This window comes from Amphibalanus amphitrite, unplaced genomic scaffold (assembly GCF_019059575.1).
Source record: "Amphibalanus amphitrite isolate SeventyFive unplaced genomic scaffold, NRLGWU_Aamphi_draft 000007F_arrow, whole genome shotgun sequence".
Lineage (NCBI taxonomy): Eukaryota > Metazoa > Arthropoda > Thecostraca > Balanomorpha > Balanidae > Amphibalanus > Amphibalanus amphitrite.
This window is the reverse complement of record NW_024881503.1, coordinates 1,636,761-1,653,189: the sequence shown is the minus strand read 5'-3', so window position 1 is coordinate 1,653,189 and position 16,429 is coordinate 1,636,761. Positions and strand designations below refer to the sequence as shown.

At 47.2% G+C, this 16,429-nt stretch overlaps 1 protein-coding gene across 4 annotated transcripts in view; it reads right to left on the bottom strand.

Moving 5' to 3' along the window:
* LOC122378893 (ER membrane protein complex subunit 1-like) overlaps positions 1-11,178 on the bottom strand; it is a 36,067-nt gene extending 24,889 nt beyond the window's left edge. Inside the window, exons 1-6 of one of the 4 annotated variants that reach the window (XM_043360557.1) lie at positions 11,135-11,178; positions 10,251-10,371; positions 2,542-2,648; positions 2,167-2,341; positions 1,578-1,721; positions 649-958 (exon numbers count right to left, since the gene is read on the bottom strand). In XM_043360557.1, coding sequence (XP_043216492.1) covers positions 649-958; positions 1,578-1,721; positions 2,167-2,341; positions 2,542-2,648; positions 10,251-10,336 — 822 coding nt within the window. In that variant the 5' untranslated portion in view covers positions 10,337-10,371; positions 11,135-11,178. The other 3 variants (XM_043360542.1, XM_043360550.1, XM_043360536.1) reach the window with 3 other exon arrangements.
* Positions 11,179-16,429: the final 5,251 nt, after the last annotated feature.

Below are 16,429 nucleotides of genomic sequence, written 5' to 3'. Positions count from 1 at the left end.
CTCAAAAATCTCAAAAATCCGAGATAGCAGTTTTGTAGCCCTGTCAATTCAACACCTTTTATGTTAGATCATTTTTCTGTATCTTCAAAGCTGTAGGCCTGACAGGTCTTCTCGCGAAGGTCTTTTTTCGGTCGAAAATGACAGAACATGACGTCACTCTGACGTCATTTGTGGTCAACCTATCATAGCCTCTGGAAAAATTTTTAGTCACAATGTGTAAAATTGATGACCGGAGGGGTCCTGAACGTTAATTGGTATTGACCGTCAGCCGTTTAGGAGATATTGACGGAAAAGGACAGGGAGGGGCCGTTTCGGCCCCCCCCCCCCACGGGGCGCGGGTTAAAGGAAATAATATACCCGCACAATCTACGAGGACTGGCAAGACACACCCACCTAAGACTATCGCACGGAATAGGGGGGGGGGGGGGGGGGTGCAACATTTAAAACACGCATCCCATCGAGCCAGTCTCAAAATGCGTCGCTCGAGGAAAGGAAGATAATGCATAGAATATAGACAGATGGATGCAATATATCGAATTGGGGGAAAAACATACGTAAACAGAGTCACTACATTTCAGCCAGACGCTACAGATTACCGACTTGGACAGAGCCCGTGCCCGCCGGCTGTCCAGTGTCCAATCCACTCACCGGCACCACCTTATCCTGTTTGTTGTTTCCCACATAGATCGTCTGTCGTCCGTCGGGCCCGCTCAGACAGGCCATATCCCCGGCGCCCTCCCGGACCGTGGTAACGCCTCCCGCGGCGGCGCGGAGCACCGTCAGCCGACCGGCGCCGGTGGCCGAGTACAGGTCAGAGCCGAGGTGGCGGAGCTGGGCCGGCGCGGCGGCGGCCGGCGGTAGCGGTACCGCGGTGATCTCTGAGCGAGCCGAGCCGACCGATAGGACGTACAGCTGGGAGGAGTGGCGGCAGAGCAGCGTCTCCCGGCCGGACACACAGCTGAGGGACAGACAGACAGACAGGTGAGTAGTCAGTTACAGCAGCGTCTCCCGGCCGGACACACAGCTGATAGACAGGGAATAGGCCAGTTGTCAGTACAGCAGCTGTCTGAGATAGACTGACACACAGATCACACACAACTGACAGACAGACAAACAGGTCAGTAGAGTCAGACACAGCAGCGTCTCCTGGCCGGACAAACAGCTGACAGACAGGGAATAGTACAGCAGCTGTCTGAAATAGACTGACACACAGATCACACACAACTGACAGACAGACAAACAGGTCAGTAGAGTCGGACACAGCAGCGGTTTCCCGGACAAACAAACAAATGAGGCCAAAAGGACAGACGGACACATTATTTAAGCTTGTTATTAGTAGCTCGTGATGTATGAAAACAGCTTCACTGTCATATAATGCTTCCTGCATCCGATAAACAGAAAAAATACGCATTCAACCAGCCCGCAGCCTGCTACAGCCTTATCACCGTACGCAGTCATCGCAGAGCCGCATTAACTGCGAGATTTTACACCACACTACATCAAATAAAAACAAACAACTCTACACAAACTTCCGCACACAGTCCTCAAAGACCCAGCATCACCCGTACGCCACTGACCTGGCGCCGTCGGCCCATGGCGTGTCCAGGCTCTCCGTGGTGTGCTGGTCGGAGCCCACTGACATTCGGTGCAGCTCGGACCGGGGCGAGGAGAGGTGGACCACCGCCAGCTCGCGGGCGCCCGACGACAGCACGAAGGTTTGTCTGGGGACGTCCGACCGGTTGGGAACGGTAAGAGTCTGCATAATACCCCCAACGAAAAGCATATCATTTGGAGGTTTGCGTTGCTCCGGTGCATTAGTTGCGACGTCACTCGCAACTTTGTGGCATTGCCAGTCACCATTTGAGGCTCATCAGGGCAGGGGGCTAAAATGGCATCAGCTACATTTAATATGCCTTGCTTTTATCAATTCAAGTCAAAAATATGACAGAGTTTGAAAAGCGATACGAAGAAATCAAAGGGTGTCTCTGACAGCTAGACCGTGTTGGGCGGCCTCCCTTCCCTCCAGCCCCGTCACCCGTTGGTCTCACCACCTGGGAGGCCAACAGCGGTCTCTCCCACCTCCCCGTCATCCGTAAGTCTTACTCAGCACTATCGGGGAGGTCGATCCCCCCCCCCCCCTCTCGCTCCGTCAAACAAACGTCTTACCCGGTAGTCTCAGGGAGGTCGAGCGCGGTCTCGGAGACCAGCTGGCCGGTTGGGGCGCTCCAGACCCGGACCAGGTTCGGTCCAGAGAAGGTCACCACCTCGCCGTCCGAGTTGAGCAGCAGCCGCAGCTGGCCGGCGGCACCCCGCTCCAGAACGCGGCGCCACAGCAGAGCGCCTGGCCGCAGAGAGACAAACACGTCAGAGGGACAGCAAAGACGTACACACGTCATAAGCTCGGCGCAGAGGAAAACGTTAACACGCTCGAATACATAAAACAGTCTCAGGCAGACGATACAGACAATACAGGCTATCAGTCAGCCAGTTGCGGCCACTGCGCCCCGGCGACGTAATTCCCGACCTCTCTGCTGAGCGCACCTGTCTGATGGTTGAGCGCGGCCAGCACGTTCTGTTCTGTGGCCACCACCAGCGGTTGTGACTCACTGGAGAGCACGAGCTGCGGCCGACCCATCAGCTGCTGGTGCCTGCACGGAGACGGCGGCATTGGGTCAGCACAGCACAGCATGACACAGTTCAGAATGACAGCACAGTACAACTGACAGCACAGCAGAGCAGCATGGGGTGAATCAGCATGGTACAATTTAACAGCTTTAGCCTATACCTAGTATGATAAATCATTTTCCTGGTAATGTTGCTTAAATACCCATATTAGAAACATCTTAAGTTAAATACCATGTAAAAGAAAAAAAACAATGCAGAGGTTCATAAGATACATTGTTTCACACTTTTACAAGTTAAGTAGGACCTACTAAAGTTCACTGCACATTAGTTCTACTTCATTAAAAGAAAGCAAGAGAAGTTGCAGCACCATTAGCATGTGTCAAATGTGAAGTTATATGAGAGCAAGAACACTTCACTAGCATGAAGGGAACAGTTCTGCCGTGCAAAGGCAAAAACGCATAACTAACAATTTTGGCAAAATTTGTTTTTTTATACCATTCGATTCCTCTCTATGAGCTACACATGTTCATATCAATATTAAAGTCTATACGTCATTTAATAACTAAATATTTCATATATAAGTTTGGAAAAAGCACACACACCACAATTAGACCGGCATCCACAGAGGTAAAAACACATAACTTTTACATATCTACTCCCTGCTGGTAATCGTCTGGATTAAATAATCCTCCTCCCAAAACAAAAACGCATATCTGTTGCAGATATGCGTATTGTTGGTCTCCGTGTGCAATAATGTCTTTGCATTCCCAGACAAAAACGCATATCTGTGTAGATACGCGTTTTTGGCTTGGTAAACAGTGAACGAGCAACGTAGATGTGCGTTTTTGTCGTGGTGGAACGGTTCTCAATTATGTTCATTCGACGAACTTTGCCCAGATATGCGTTTTTGACCGCTTCTCCTGAGCGGAGGTATCGAAGTGAAACACGTGATTCTTTTTTCGATGAGTGAATCTGCCGTGAAGAGGGAAATGCTCGTAACCAGCATTATCTGCGAATTTAAGTTCTTGCTCATTGGCAGTGTTGCCGCTATGGTACGATTGTACCAGATCTGGTACATTTCAACACTTTCTGGTACGCTGGTACACTGAGGCCCAAATCTGGTACATTTCACGGTTTCGCGCAAGCATTTCTTTTTTACGTGAAATTTATATTTATTTCTGCCTCCAAAAATCAATCAGAATCAATATTTAAACGATTTTGCTGTAACAGAAAGACCACTTAAATAAGCATCTTCCTAAGCATATTCTTACAGTTTTTTTTTTCAAAACCGGTTTGAATCCAAGTACATTTTTCGACTAAGCACGCGTTTTACCTAGCGAAACGACCAAAAACTGAGCTTGAGAAAATCGAACGTCGCCCACGGACGTATAAATAAACGTCTATAAATAAACGGACGTAAAATAAACGTTAATTTATACGTCCGTGACGTCGCCTTATTTTAACATGTGATTTATTCCCGATAAATTCCATGCGTACTTTTTAGAACTTAACATTGGAACAGTGATGATGTCATGCTGTCGATGCTGTCGAACTTGCATTGCAATGCAATGTATAACCAGTACCTATTAGGTCATGGACGGAATTGTTAACTCCGTTCTGACCTCGGAAACAATGAAACTGAAATTTTCCTTAAATTCGTCGACACATTAAGCCACCGTAGGAATATTAGCTGCCAGCTGCCACCAGTGACGTCATCATAGCATGATAATTTTTGAAGATACAATTTGCTTGTATTCAACGAGCATAATTTGAAATTGAATATTTTACCGGTTATAAATTATTGGCCAGACGCCGAAGTTGCCAAAACTAACGTGAGAGCTTCGATAATGAGCTTGGAGCCAAACCGGTGTTGAAAAAAAAACGAACTATAACTATACCTTAGCAAGGTATGACAAGTTACAATTATTGTTAGCCTGACTAGCCGCATTGATGACGTATTACGTAACATCAATGCGGTTAAAGCAAATCATATTATGAAGTGGATACGGACAGCAGATGTCGCATATATCCAAATATGAGCACCAAACACAGGAATTGACCGGAATTGATGTAGAATTTTGGTGATCTATGACGTTTTGGTGTATTTTATACAATGGTACATAACTTGGTACATAGGCATACCCCATATGGTACGAAATGGGTTCGTTTTGGTACGTTTTCACTCAGAATCTGGTACGTGTCGAAAATTCCCAACGGCAACACTGCTCTTTGGATTTCACTATATGATAATGAGGACAATGAGATGATAACATTTCTTTATCATTATCATGTTTTCACTCCCAAGGGCGCACACAAGGAGGGGGGAGGGGGCACACGGGCCCGTGCCCCCCACCATTCCATTCGAGTTTGGGGTCCCTAATCCTTAGTTAGACCGCCGAAGACCGTGTAAAAATGAGATGAAATAAAGATTGAAAAGACCGGGAGGGCCCATCTCGTTCGCCAGCAGTCTCATATGAGTCCATAAAATGCCCAGTAGCGCAGCCAGGGTGATTGTGGTGAAATTGCAATGGCCCTCAAAAGGCCTCAAAGGGCCCTCGGATGGCGTGACACTTGACAGGGTCCTCGGATGGTCTTGAGGGCCATCAGTTAGCGTCAAATGGCCCTCATCTGGTGTTAAAGGGCCCTCAGATGGCCTCAAAGGGCCCTCAGATGGCCTGAAAGGGCGGCCCTCAGTTACCGTCAAGGGGCCCTCATCTGGTGTCAAAGGGCCCTCAGATGGTGTCCAGGGGCCTTCAGATGACCTCATATGGCTCTCAGATGGCCTCAAAGGGCCCTCACCAACGTCAAACGGACCTCAGAAGGCCTTCAAGGGCGTCAAAGGGCCCTGAGCTGGCGCCAGAGGGCCCTGAGCTCGCGTCAAACGGCTCTCCGAAGGCCTTAAAGGGTCTTTAGCTGATGTCAGAGGGCCCCCAGCTGGTGTCAGAGGGCCCTCAGCTGGCGCCAAATGGCCATCAGAAGGCCTCAAACGGTCCTCAGCTGGAGTCCAACGGTCCTCAGCTGGTGTCAAGCGGCCCTCAAAAAGCCTCAATGGGCCCTCAGAAGGTCTCAAGGGGCCCTCAGAAGGCCTTAAAGGGCGTCAAAGGGCCCTGAGCTAGCATCAGAGGGCCCCCAGGGCCAGCTGATGTCAGAGGGCTCTGAGCTGGCGTCAAACTTAAAGAGCCCTTAGCTGGTGTCAGAGGGCCTCCAGTTGGTGTCAGAGGGTCCTCAATTGGCGTCTAATGGTCATCAGAAGGCCCCAAACGGTCCTCAGCTGACGTCAAGAGGCCCTCAAAAGGCCGCAAAGGCCCCTCGGCTGCTCAAAGGGCCCTTAGAAGGCTTCAAAGAGAACTCAAGAGACGTTAAACGGCCCTCAAAAGTCAAAAAGCTTGAAAGGGCCCTCTGCTGGTGGCAAAGGGCTCGCACCTGACGTCAATAACAGCCTTTTCAAAAACAGACCTGAGAGACCTTGCCGGGCCCTGGTTATCTGAGGGACTCCTACAGTTACCTAGGCCTCCGTTTACTGAGGGGGCCCTGGCTATATAAGGTGTTCCTGGTTACTTGAGGGGCCCCTGGGTACCAGAGGGCCCCCTTGTCACCTGGTGGGCCCCTGATCAATTGAAAACCCCTGGTCATCTGAGAGGCCCCTGATTACCTGAAGGGTCCCTGATTACTTGGGTTCAGTGGCATAGCCAGGGAGCGAGGGGGTTCGTGCCCGTCCTCGGGTTTAGGGTTCCTTCGAACCCGAGCGGCCCTGCGGCGCCAGTTGGTGGCAGAGGGTTCGCGCTGGCCGCGCTTCAACTCGGAAAGACACCACAGCGCTTGTGAGAGCACGTATGTAATTGGCTCCTATGTAGCCACAATCATCTCCATAAAGGCCCAATGCCGGTTTCTGAGAGACCTTGCCGGCCCCTGAGGGCCCTAGTAACGGCCAATGAGGGATCAGCTGCAATGGCTGCACACCAGTCTGTGATAGCCCCACGGCCCACAACAGTGTTTCTAAAAGCCACCACAACGGCACCTGCGAAGCTCCTCACGCCACCTCCAAGGGAACCACACCAGCGCATTTTAAGGGCCTACATCGGCGGCTCTGAGAGTCCCCACACCGGCGCCTCTGAGGGCAACGTACCAGTGCCTCTGAGGGCCTCTTACCACCCTCTGAGTGTCCTTGCCAGCCTATGAAGGGTCACTTTCCACTTGCAGGCCACTTTGCACGGCCACACACATGTCAATGATGGCCCCACCAGTGTCTCTAAGCCCTAAGACCCCACAACGGCGCCTGTGAGGACCCAACACCAACGCATCTGACGGCCTTTCACTGGCACCTCTGAGCGCGCCACACACCGGTGACTCAGAGGAGCTCGCTCGCTTCTCTCGCTCGTAAAATACTATGCACATTGGGCATGAGTGTACATTAGGGACACTCCTCGGGTATGAATGATATCTTTACTTGCCAATTTTCCACATTTTCTCAGGACAAAGACCGTTTTAAAGAGGCCCGTCTGCCAGTGGGACTAGACCCACCGTGCCACCCTCCCCCTTCCCATCGAAGGTCCTGGATATTCCTTGCCTGGGCTGACCCCGGGCCCCCGGATGACTCGCGGGCCCCTTCAAGAGCGGGTGACCCCTTCTTGGGCGAAATCCTGGGTACGTGTCTGACGTACATCGTCCTTTTGATTTGATTCATCGGTTAAACATTTAATATAAGTTATAAGCTGGATCTCTATTCTCTGGTCTGTGATCTCGCATCGTATCAGTTATAATGACATTGCATGTCGATGTGCCTAAATAAATAAGCGAATATACGTGAAAAAGAGTGCTGCTCCCGCTCCTACAAATCCGGCCCCTGCTTCCAGCCACCCGGGGCCGGTCGGCCGGCCGGCAGTCAGTCGCTGCCCGGGGCTGATTTCTGAGGGACTTCCAAAAACGCTTATTAATTGAATGTTTTACGTAATGACTTAGATGATTAGGTATATGTACCGACTCTGAGACTGAGTCCCCGTTGAAAAAACATGCCAGCGTAAAACAAATATTATGAATATTTTGAAAATTAAGCTGGTAGGTACCGAAATAATTGTTTTACATGCCTTCACAAAAGCTGAAGCTTCAACGCAAATAATTCATCCCGCAATTACTTTATTAGCGTGGAATGTTCAGACTTCAGTGCATGATTTCTTTCAGAAAAAATAATAATAGTGGCGCATGTTGCCGTGTAAGCATTAAGTCAATTGGCCCAAAACTTTGCTAATAACAAAAGTGTACCGTGTAAACTCGAAACATCCCGCCGCCTGGTGCTGCGGCGGCCGTTATCCTAATATACGGCCTTGGCCGTTATTAGCCGCCTAAATTATAGACTGAGCCGGCGCCGGACATTTCCGTCTTTGCAATGTGCTGTAACCGCTGATAATAATCGATTCTCGTCTAAACTCCAATGAAGCCTTGCAAATGTACTGGCAATTTAATGGTCAAAGAAATACGAAAATCGGCCGGTAAAATGTTGAGTTACGAGGGTTTCCCTATAGGGGAGAGATGTCATATTGCGCCACCTTAAGGATATCGGCCTATTGCGGCTAAAGATGACCAGCTGTCATGCTTGATGATATCTCAAATTGTACCTCAGTTATTTTGGCATCAAATAACAACTCCTAATTTGTATCACACCCAGAAAAATTAACAAGAGAAAAGTTTTCCGACACACCTGCAAAGGGCGCATTTACGGACTACCCCATCAAAAAGCGCCCATGCCTCTCATGTAAAAGCGCCCTATTAAAACAACGGTTTGCCACCTAACTAAGTAGCCTATTTGAAAGTGTCAGCCCATTAGCCATTCATGCTGTGAAGGCTAAGGTAATGGTAAGGTGAGCGCTCTAATAATCAAAGTGTTCAATGAAATGTGTCCCAACCACCAGATGCTGTTTCTCTGGGTTGAAGAATAGGGCGCAAATAGGGTGGGCGCAATTACGAATGGAACACATTTTTCATGAGCTTCAAATATGGCGACGACAGCGAAGCCACGGTGGTGATAAACTTTCAAAACTACCATTAAACGAGCAATTAACAATGATTATTAGTTGAATCACTATCTCTAAGATAAACCATGACACTAGCAAAGGTCGAAATAGACTGTTTCGCGTAAGAAAATAGAGGAAATCACAAAAAATGGTCTGCGAGAAAGCTGAGACACCTCACCTGCCCCCGTGGACCGGAATAAGAGCGAGTTATTGGTGGTGAAGTAAATGCACACATTCGAGTATTCGTTCGAATCGAATTTTGGGCAGGAGGAAGGTGTGGCGCATTTAAGAACATGGCGCAATATGACCTCTCTCCCCTACACAAAATTGTGGCTGAAACTCTTTCCGCGTCGGCTGATCCCGCCGTACCCGGAACACGTCTTACTCTTAGCACAGTTCCAACAGCCATCTTATGGTTGTATTAACTAGATTTTATCAATATGTAGGTACTTAAAAACGTATTTGCTATCATACAGTGAAAGAAATAAGAAAATTGGCCGCCAACTTCGGCATGTAAAAACAAAGTAGGCCCTGTGCCAAAATTTACCCCTGTTTGAAGGAACTCATTTGACCTTAAACACCCCCCCCCCCCCCGGAAGTCTGGAAACGCGCGGATAATGTGAGTTGATATACGCCGAATCGCGATTTCGGCCAAACACGGTCTTGAGAAATAAGTCACAGCTCAAAGGTCATTTGGGTCAAGGTCATCAAATTGTTTCGAGTAGGTGTAAAATTTCTAAACTCAATGGTGAGTAAAGTTTTGTTGCGATCAGCCGCTTTTTGCGCGAGTTATTCTCGAAAAACCGAGGGGTCCATACTCCATATGACCCCTCCCCCGCTCTACAAGTGCGAGGGTTAAAAGGCCTTTTACGGAACCTTTTTACCTTTTTACGGAACGAGGCACTTGCGTGAGGATCCACGACAGCGTCACAGCATTTAGGTATACCACCGCACAAACGTCTTGCCAGCTATGTGAATCTGCATCTCCCGTATTGATCACAGGGTGTGGTCAGTTACGTGTGCATATGCATTTACGGGCATACGTTTTGCATGCACGGAACAACAAGCGTATCATCCAATATGTTAGTTGTCTAGTTGGATAGGACGATTGTGGCAATTATGCACACCTGAATATACGTCTCTTTTCCAGCTAGCTGGTGGCGTCTGTGTCCAATGGCACGTGCGCATATCTCCCAATACGCGTATTTGCCTATAGTGCTACCGCCTTGTGCCGAGTGGCAAATGCGCATATCTACCGTTGTGTGGATTTGCCCAGATACGCGTTTGTTGTTGGCATGGCTCACCCCAGCAAAGAAAATATTGCAATGGCAGAAAAACTTTTAAGTAATTATATGAATATTTATTATTTTTTGACGATGATACGCATGTACATAGGTAGAGCGCGTTATTCTGTTTCGAATGATATATACATTGCTGCGCTTCTGGTCAATGGAAGACCACAATGACCGAAAAACACAAAATTCGCCCCTGTGTAAAATTTTGTGCTGACATAAAAATGTTAGATATGCGTTTTTGCCTTTGCACGGCAACAGAACTGATCCTGAGCATTGAGCAGGTTATTGTATAAATATGTAAGTCCCCTAAATCAAGACTTACCAGTCAAACTTCCCCGCTTGATCTTCATACAATGCTTGGACTTGTATCATCAAATACAGACACACTAAATATTTCAAGACAACCATGGTGTCTGTATGTCAGCTGACTAGAACAAAGACAGCTGAAAAGAGCAGGTTGGTCAATTAAACTTGTCAGGAGAGGTTAGGAGTAATCTTAAGTCATATGTGCATGATACAGTTTCCAAGAGCTGTCAAATAATGAGCTGACTGAGCTTCATCAAACATTTGACGCGTACCTGAAGACTGCAGTGGGCACGCCAGAGTATGTACAACTCTCGCAAGATTAAGAGGTAGGTTTTGAACTTTTACATTTCTGGTTATATCCCAGAAACTAATCGATCTGCAATGAAGCCATTTTACATGATCATGGCCGGCAATTATGAACCAACAAGTTGATTGCATCTTCAACACTTAAAAGCTTAAGACGACGAATATAAAGCCTGAAGTACACTTAATTTTCTGGGTGCAAAACCTACCGCTAAAACCTGCAAGGCCTGTACCTACCCACCTATACAGGACATTGGGACTCAAATGTTACATTCATCGATTGGTATGAGTTTTATGTTAGCCATTCTTGTCCACAATGCGCGCAATATTCAGATTCAAGAATGGCACAAGAGGATCAGGTCACAGTGTATTATAAATAAGAATAACCGCAGCTGGCATTTTTATTAGTAAAACCAAGGCATTGGCCTTATCTAATTCAAATTCAAATTGCAATGACAAATGATAATTCATATTTGAATAGTAAACTAGTCCTGTATGAGTTTGAATATATCATTCAATTGAAACAGCACACAGTTGAATTCAGCATAAACATGACAAAAACCAAATAAACCCCGGAAAGGAACACCGATGCCCTACATCAAGGTTAAGGATTGGTGAAGGACACCTCACGCCCGTGCAAGGATCGCCGGTGAAAACACGTCGCCGGAGGGCATATTTGGTCACGTGACTATTGAAAAGTTCTCCCCCTCTCGCTGCCTTTTACACAGTGATTGTCACGTGGTTTATGCGAGTGAATTTATAGAGCCTTGATCAAATCACCACATGTGCCCAGGCCCTTGTTTGTTTTGTTTTGTTGGGTTAGGCCCTTTCGGTCGACAAGACCATTGCAGAGCCGGAAGGATGATAGGAATTAGGGGGAGACATTGGTCTGGGCAGGCACCCTAGAGAGTCGCCGGGGCTGAGCCCGTTCAAATGGACAGGCCGATCAGCCCCCCAAGCACTCTCTGCACCCGGCTACGGGGTGCAGCTCCCTCGGGAGCAGCGGTGCCGCTCCAAGGGAGCAGCCCGCATGAGATAAAGTTGCCTGTCCAGCCCGGAGGGGGGTTGCGGCGTGGAGGAGAAGGATTTCTGATTCCTGAGGATAGAAGCACGGATAGGTGCCCAGGCCCTTTGTTTGTTTGTTTGTTTGTTTTGTTGGGTTAGGCCCTTTCGGTCGTCAAGACCATTGCAGAGCCGGAAGGATGATAGGAATTAGGGGGAGACATTGGTCTGGGCAGGCACCCTAGTGAGTCGCCGGGGCTGAGCCCGTCCAGAGGACAGGCCACCCAGCCCCAAGGCACTCACTGCACCCGGCTACGGGGTGCGCTCCCTCGGGAGCAGCGGTGCCGCTCCAAGGGAGCAGCCCGCATGAGATAAAGTTGCCTGTCCAGCCCGGAAGGGGGTTGCGGCGTGGAGGAGAAGGATTTCAGTATCCTGAGGATAGAAACACGGAACGGTGGCCCAGGCCCTTTGTTTGTTTGTTTTATTGGGTTAGGCCCCTTCGGTCGACAAGACCATTGCAGAGCCGGAAGGATGATAGGAATTAGGGGGAGACATTGGTCTGGGCAGGCACCCTAGTGAGTCGCCGGGGCTGAGCCCGTCCAGAGGACAGGCCACCCAGCCCCAAGGCACTCACTGCACCCGGCTACGGGGTGCGCTCCCTCGGGAGCAGCGGTGCCGCTCCAAGGGAGCAGCCCGCATGAGATAAAGTTGCCTGTCCAGCCCGGAGGGGAGTTGCGGCGTGGAGGAGAAGGATTTCAGTATCCTGAGGATAGAAGCATGGATAGGTGACCCAGGCCCTGTTCGGTCGCTGTTTTTATATCAGCGTGCTGTCGGTTTTCCCCATATAAGGAAGTTTTTGCTGGCGCGGCTTGGCCTCTCATTGGTCTAACGAATAGACCACTTGAATTCGACCAATGAGGAGCCAAGAAGCCGCAGCATGGTCGCAGCCTGCTGATAAATAAACGGGTTGCGAACAGAGCTCTGTTTTCACGTTTTCACCGTCGTCCGATTTTGTTTTTGTTTTTTTTTTATTTGAGGGAAAAGAGACCACGCGCTGCTTGTGGTTTATAGAACTGTCGACGTGTTGTGATTGGGGCCTTTTCGGTAGAATTATGTTTTCAAGATTTTATGTGTTAGTCTTGGACCTGGAAAGCTTCCATGTGTTTAGCTTCGACGAGCTTCAGCTTTGTGGCTCTGCTTTAGACCCTTTCGATCCGCTTCCCTGCTACACACATGGGAAGCTTTCGGCGATACTTCAGTTTTTTACATTGAAGTAGCACAATTTTGATGATGTTTCACTGTTTCTCCTTGGTCAATTACATAAAAAAACAGCTTCAAAACACTTTGATTCGCACCATTTACCGAAATATAATAAAGAAACCACCCTATCGTCAGCACGCTACGTCAACTGCCAGGACGCAAAATGGCGACGCTGTTTTGCCTCTGATGCGCCAGATATGTAACCTTAAATAATTGGATAATTAATTGGATAATTGGGCCGCGGCTGCCGCCCCTAAAACGCTAACCAGAGCCCTCGTCTCCCGGCTCACCCCCAAACTCACACATTAATTAATCGCGGTTACAGGGCTTTTTCCCTCGCGCCGTTTTGGCTTAGGTGCGAGGTTTTTGCCCTTTGCGTTAGGCGTCGGGTTTTTTATTATTTAGGACTTTTTCTCCCGACCATTACACCCCACAACAAGGCCCCGCCGGGGGGCTGGAGCCTAGAAGGTCTTATACCTTCTGTCAGTGCGATGAAAGCTTCCCGGCTCCATTACACTGACACCAGCTCACAAGTGTTCATGTCTATCATGTATTGTTAATAAAAGTCATTCCCACTGTTGTGTTTGCGACTCCAGACATCTCGGCTCTTTGGCTGTACACGTAAGTACCTCCCTTAGCTTTGGTTCCACATTAAGATAGGATCCCACGTTGTTTTTGCTACCGGGTTCACATAAACCGGTTTAACGTAACACTTGCTGCCCGGCGAAAATTGCCGGAGTAACTGCCCCCTGCTCGGGAATGGCACTAAGCCGACCGAGCAAAAAAAAAAAAAAAAAAAAAGGATACGACTACTAAATACAATATGCCGATAATAGACTATTTTCCTCCTAGGGGACACTGGGAAATCGGGGTTTTAGGGTGAAGGTGATTGAGAAACGTGTTTGCTAGCGACGCGAACCAATGATGTGGCCTTGGCCACAAATAGGGGATATCTTAGGTAAGGGTAAATGGAAAAATGTTAGGTTAAAGAGTTCTGGAATTGTCTCCAGGCCGGCCGAAGGCCGGCCTGGAGCCTATTCCAGAACTCTTTAACCTAACATTTTTCCATTTACCCTTACCTAAGATATACTCCTTTTCGTCCCTAGCGCACAAACCCCTGGAAACGTGGTAGGTTAGGTTAGGTTAGGTTAGGTTAGGTTAGGTTAGGTTAGGTTAGGTTAGGTTAGGTTAGGTTAGGTTAGGTTAGATTTGGTTTGAATCTAAAACCCCCCTCCCCCACCCAAAAACCCCGATTTCCCAGTGTCCCCTAGGATGAAAATAGTTCTTATTGTATTTAGTAGTCGCATCCAATTCTTTTAAATTACATATCTGGCGCATCAGAGGCAAAACAATGTCGCCATTTTGCGTCTCTGCAGGCACATTTACGTCTGGACAACGAGTTGCGGGGAAAAGTGCTGATTTTGTTGCAGTTTTAGGAGCCGGTGATTAGGCTGGATTTTTGGGTTACTTTTTCGTTCCGATTCATGTATTTCATAGTGTTTGGCTTTTGAATATTTTAGTTCTTTCAGATAAATATTATTTGCCTTACAAGTTTTGTAAAAACGTTTCATTTTTTTATAAGCCGACCTTCAGAGTCCTAATAATACATCAGCACTACAATCATTGTAAACAAACAAATGGAGGAGCACCACTTGGCTCTGTTCCAAGGCGCTTTTTAAGTTTATCTGGCGGTTCCCGTACTCTTGTACGTCGTTTTGTTGGATGTTTTGAATCCCTTAAGATTGACTTATATCATATTTAAGAAGCATGTGACTGAATACAATCCGAAGTATCCAGGAGGCTGACAGAGGTCCTGACTCCTGAGCAATATCAATATCAAGTTGAACTTGAAGTTATGAAATTTTGGTTGATAAACGCAAGTTAAACGGGCTCATATATCAGCAAGAAAAAGTAAAATTAAAAGAGCTTATTGGCTGGAAACAAGCTATAATATTGCAGATCTTGGAGCAATACTGAAGAGCGCGCTGAGCAGGATCATGCCAGAAAATGTTGACTGATGAGCGCACTGCGCATATTGATGTATTGGTATGAATATTGAATGATAACTTATCATATTTAAGAAGCATGTGACTGAATACAATCCAAAGTATCCAGGAGGCTGACAGAGGTCCTGACTCCTGAGCAATATCAATATCAAGTTGAACTGGAAGTTATGAAATTTTGGTTGATAAACGCAAGTTAAACGGGCTCATATATCAGCAAGAAAAAGTAAAATTAAAAGAGCTTATTGGCTGAAAACAAGCTATATTATTGCAGATCTTGGAGCAATACTGAAGAGCGCGCTGAGCTGACTGATGAGCGCACTGCGCATATTGATGTATTGGTATGAATATTGAATGATAACTTACAACAGCAAGATAAATTAGTACTATCAAGTTAAAAATCTAGAATGAATGGACTTCGGCAGCTTTACTATGCTTAGATGCTATGCAGATTGTAATGTGCATCAGCTACTCAGTGTCTGGCAAATGAAACATCCGATCATTCCATTGCTACTGGAGGAGAAAGCTTGGATCACTAAATCCCTTTATGTTGATTTTGATGTTAATCATTACTGTATTTCTTGAAAAATGGATTGTTATAAAATTGTCAATGTGACAATCCATGCAACGATGTGATCATATAATGTGTTCATAGTCATTCGTGATAGTGATTGTTGGTCCAATATACAATGGCAAAGCTCTCAGTCTCAGCGTTTCTTCCTGTGGATGGCCAGCAGTGACTCAGAGCTTAGAAGTATTAGTTTTCTTCACAGGGCTGGGATAAAAAGTACTGAGGGTAATCTTCCACCAAGGAACTCTACTTTCACATGGTATGAGATGTAGGCACAAGTAGGTAGGTGCTTAGTTCCTATAGTCAGCAGTTGTGTAGGTTTAGTCGGGTTAGCTTAGATTAGGCTATGTTAGTTTTTTAATTTGCCAAGTGTCCATAAAAATGTGACCTGAGCAATGAGCATACCTGAATAACCTGACAGCTGACCTAACCTCAATCATCACACATATTTGCAGCCTACCCAAGACCTGCATAGCAGTAGCACCCAGTTATAGGTAGGTACTCACCCTAACTCAATTTTACCTGCTAACCTTCAACTTGCCAATAGTTAGCTCACCTTGCCAAGCTGCATCCAGGGAAACAGTCAACTGAGGAACTGGCTCATTGGGTGGCTGGTGTGAGTCTGTGCATTTAAAGTGTTTCTTCTCTGAAGCTGCTCTGCACTGCTGTATGTCATGTTAGATGCTCAGAAAATGTGGGAAATGATAACTAAGCTACTTAAGTGCTTTGTTAATGCTCGAGACATGAACAAGTACGATCCTGCAGGGTACAGCTATGAGTTAGGTGCTAGGTGAGTATCTTATGTGAATGTGCTGTTCCCTGTTTGACCATAATAAGTATACAAACAAGCACAGGGTCACAGTTATATTCAATCTACACATAAACATACAACAAAAACGGCCATATAGCCTCACTCCGAACACACCACAAAGAACTTAGGCCTTTGCAGGCACAAAAATGCTTTGATTTACAGGACAGGTATACAATATAGGTATCCTCTGTCCTTGGGAATCTTGCTGCGAAGTTGATGTACGATGACTGAACTTCAGGATTGAT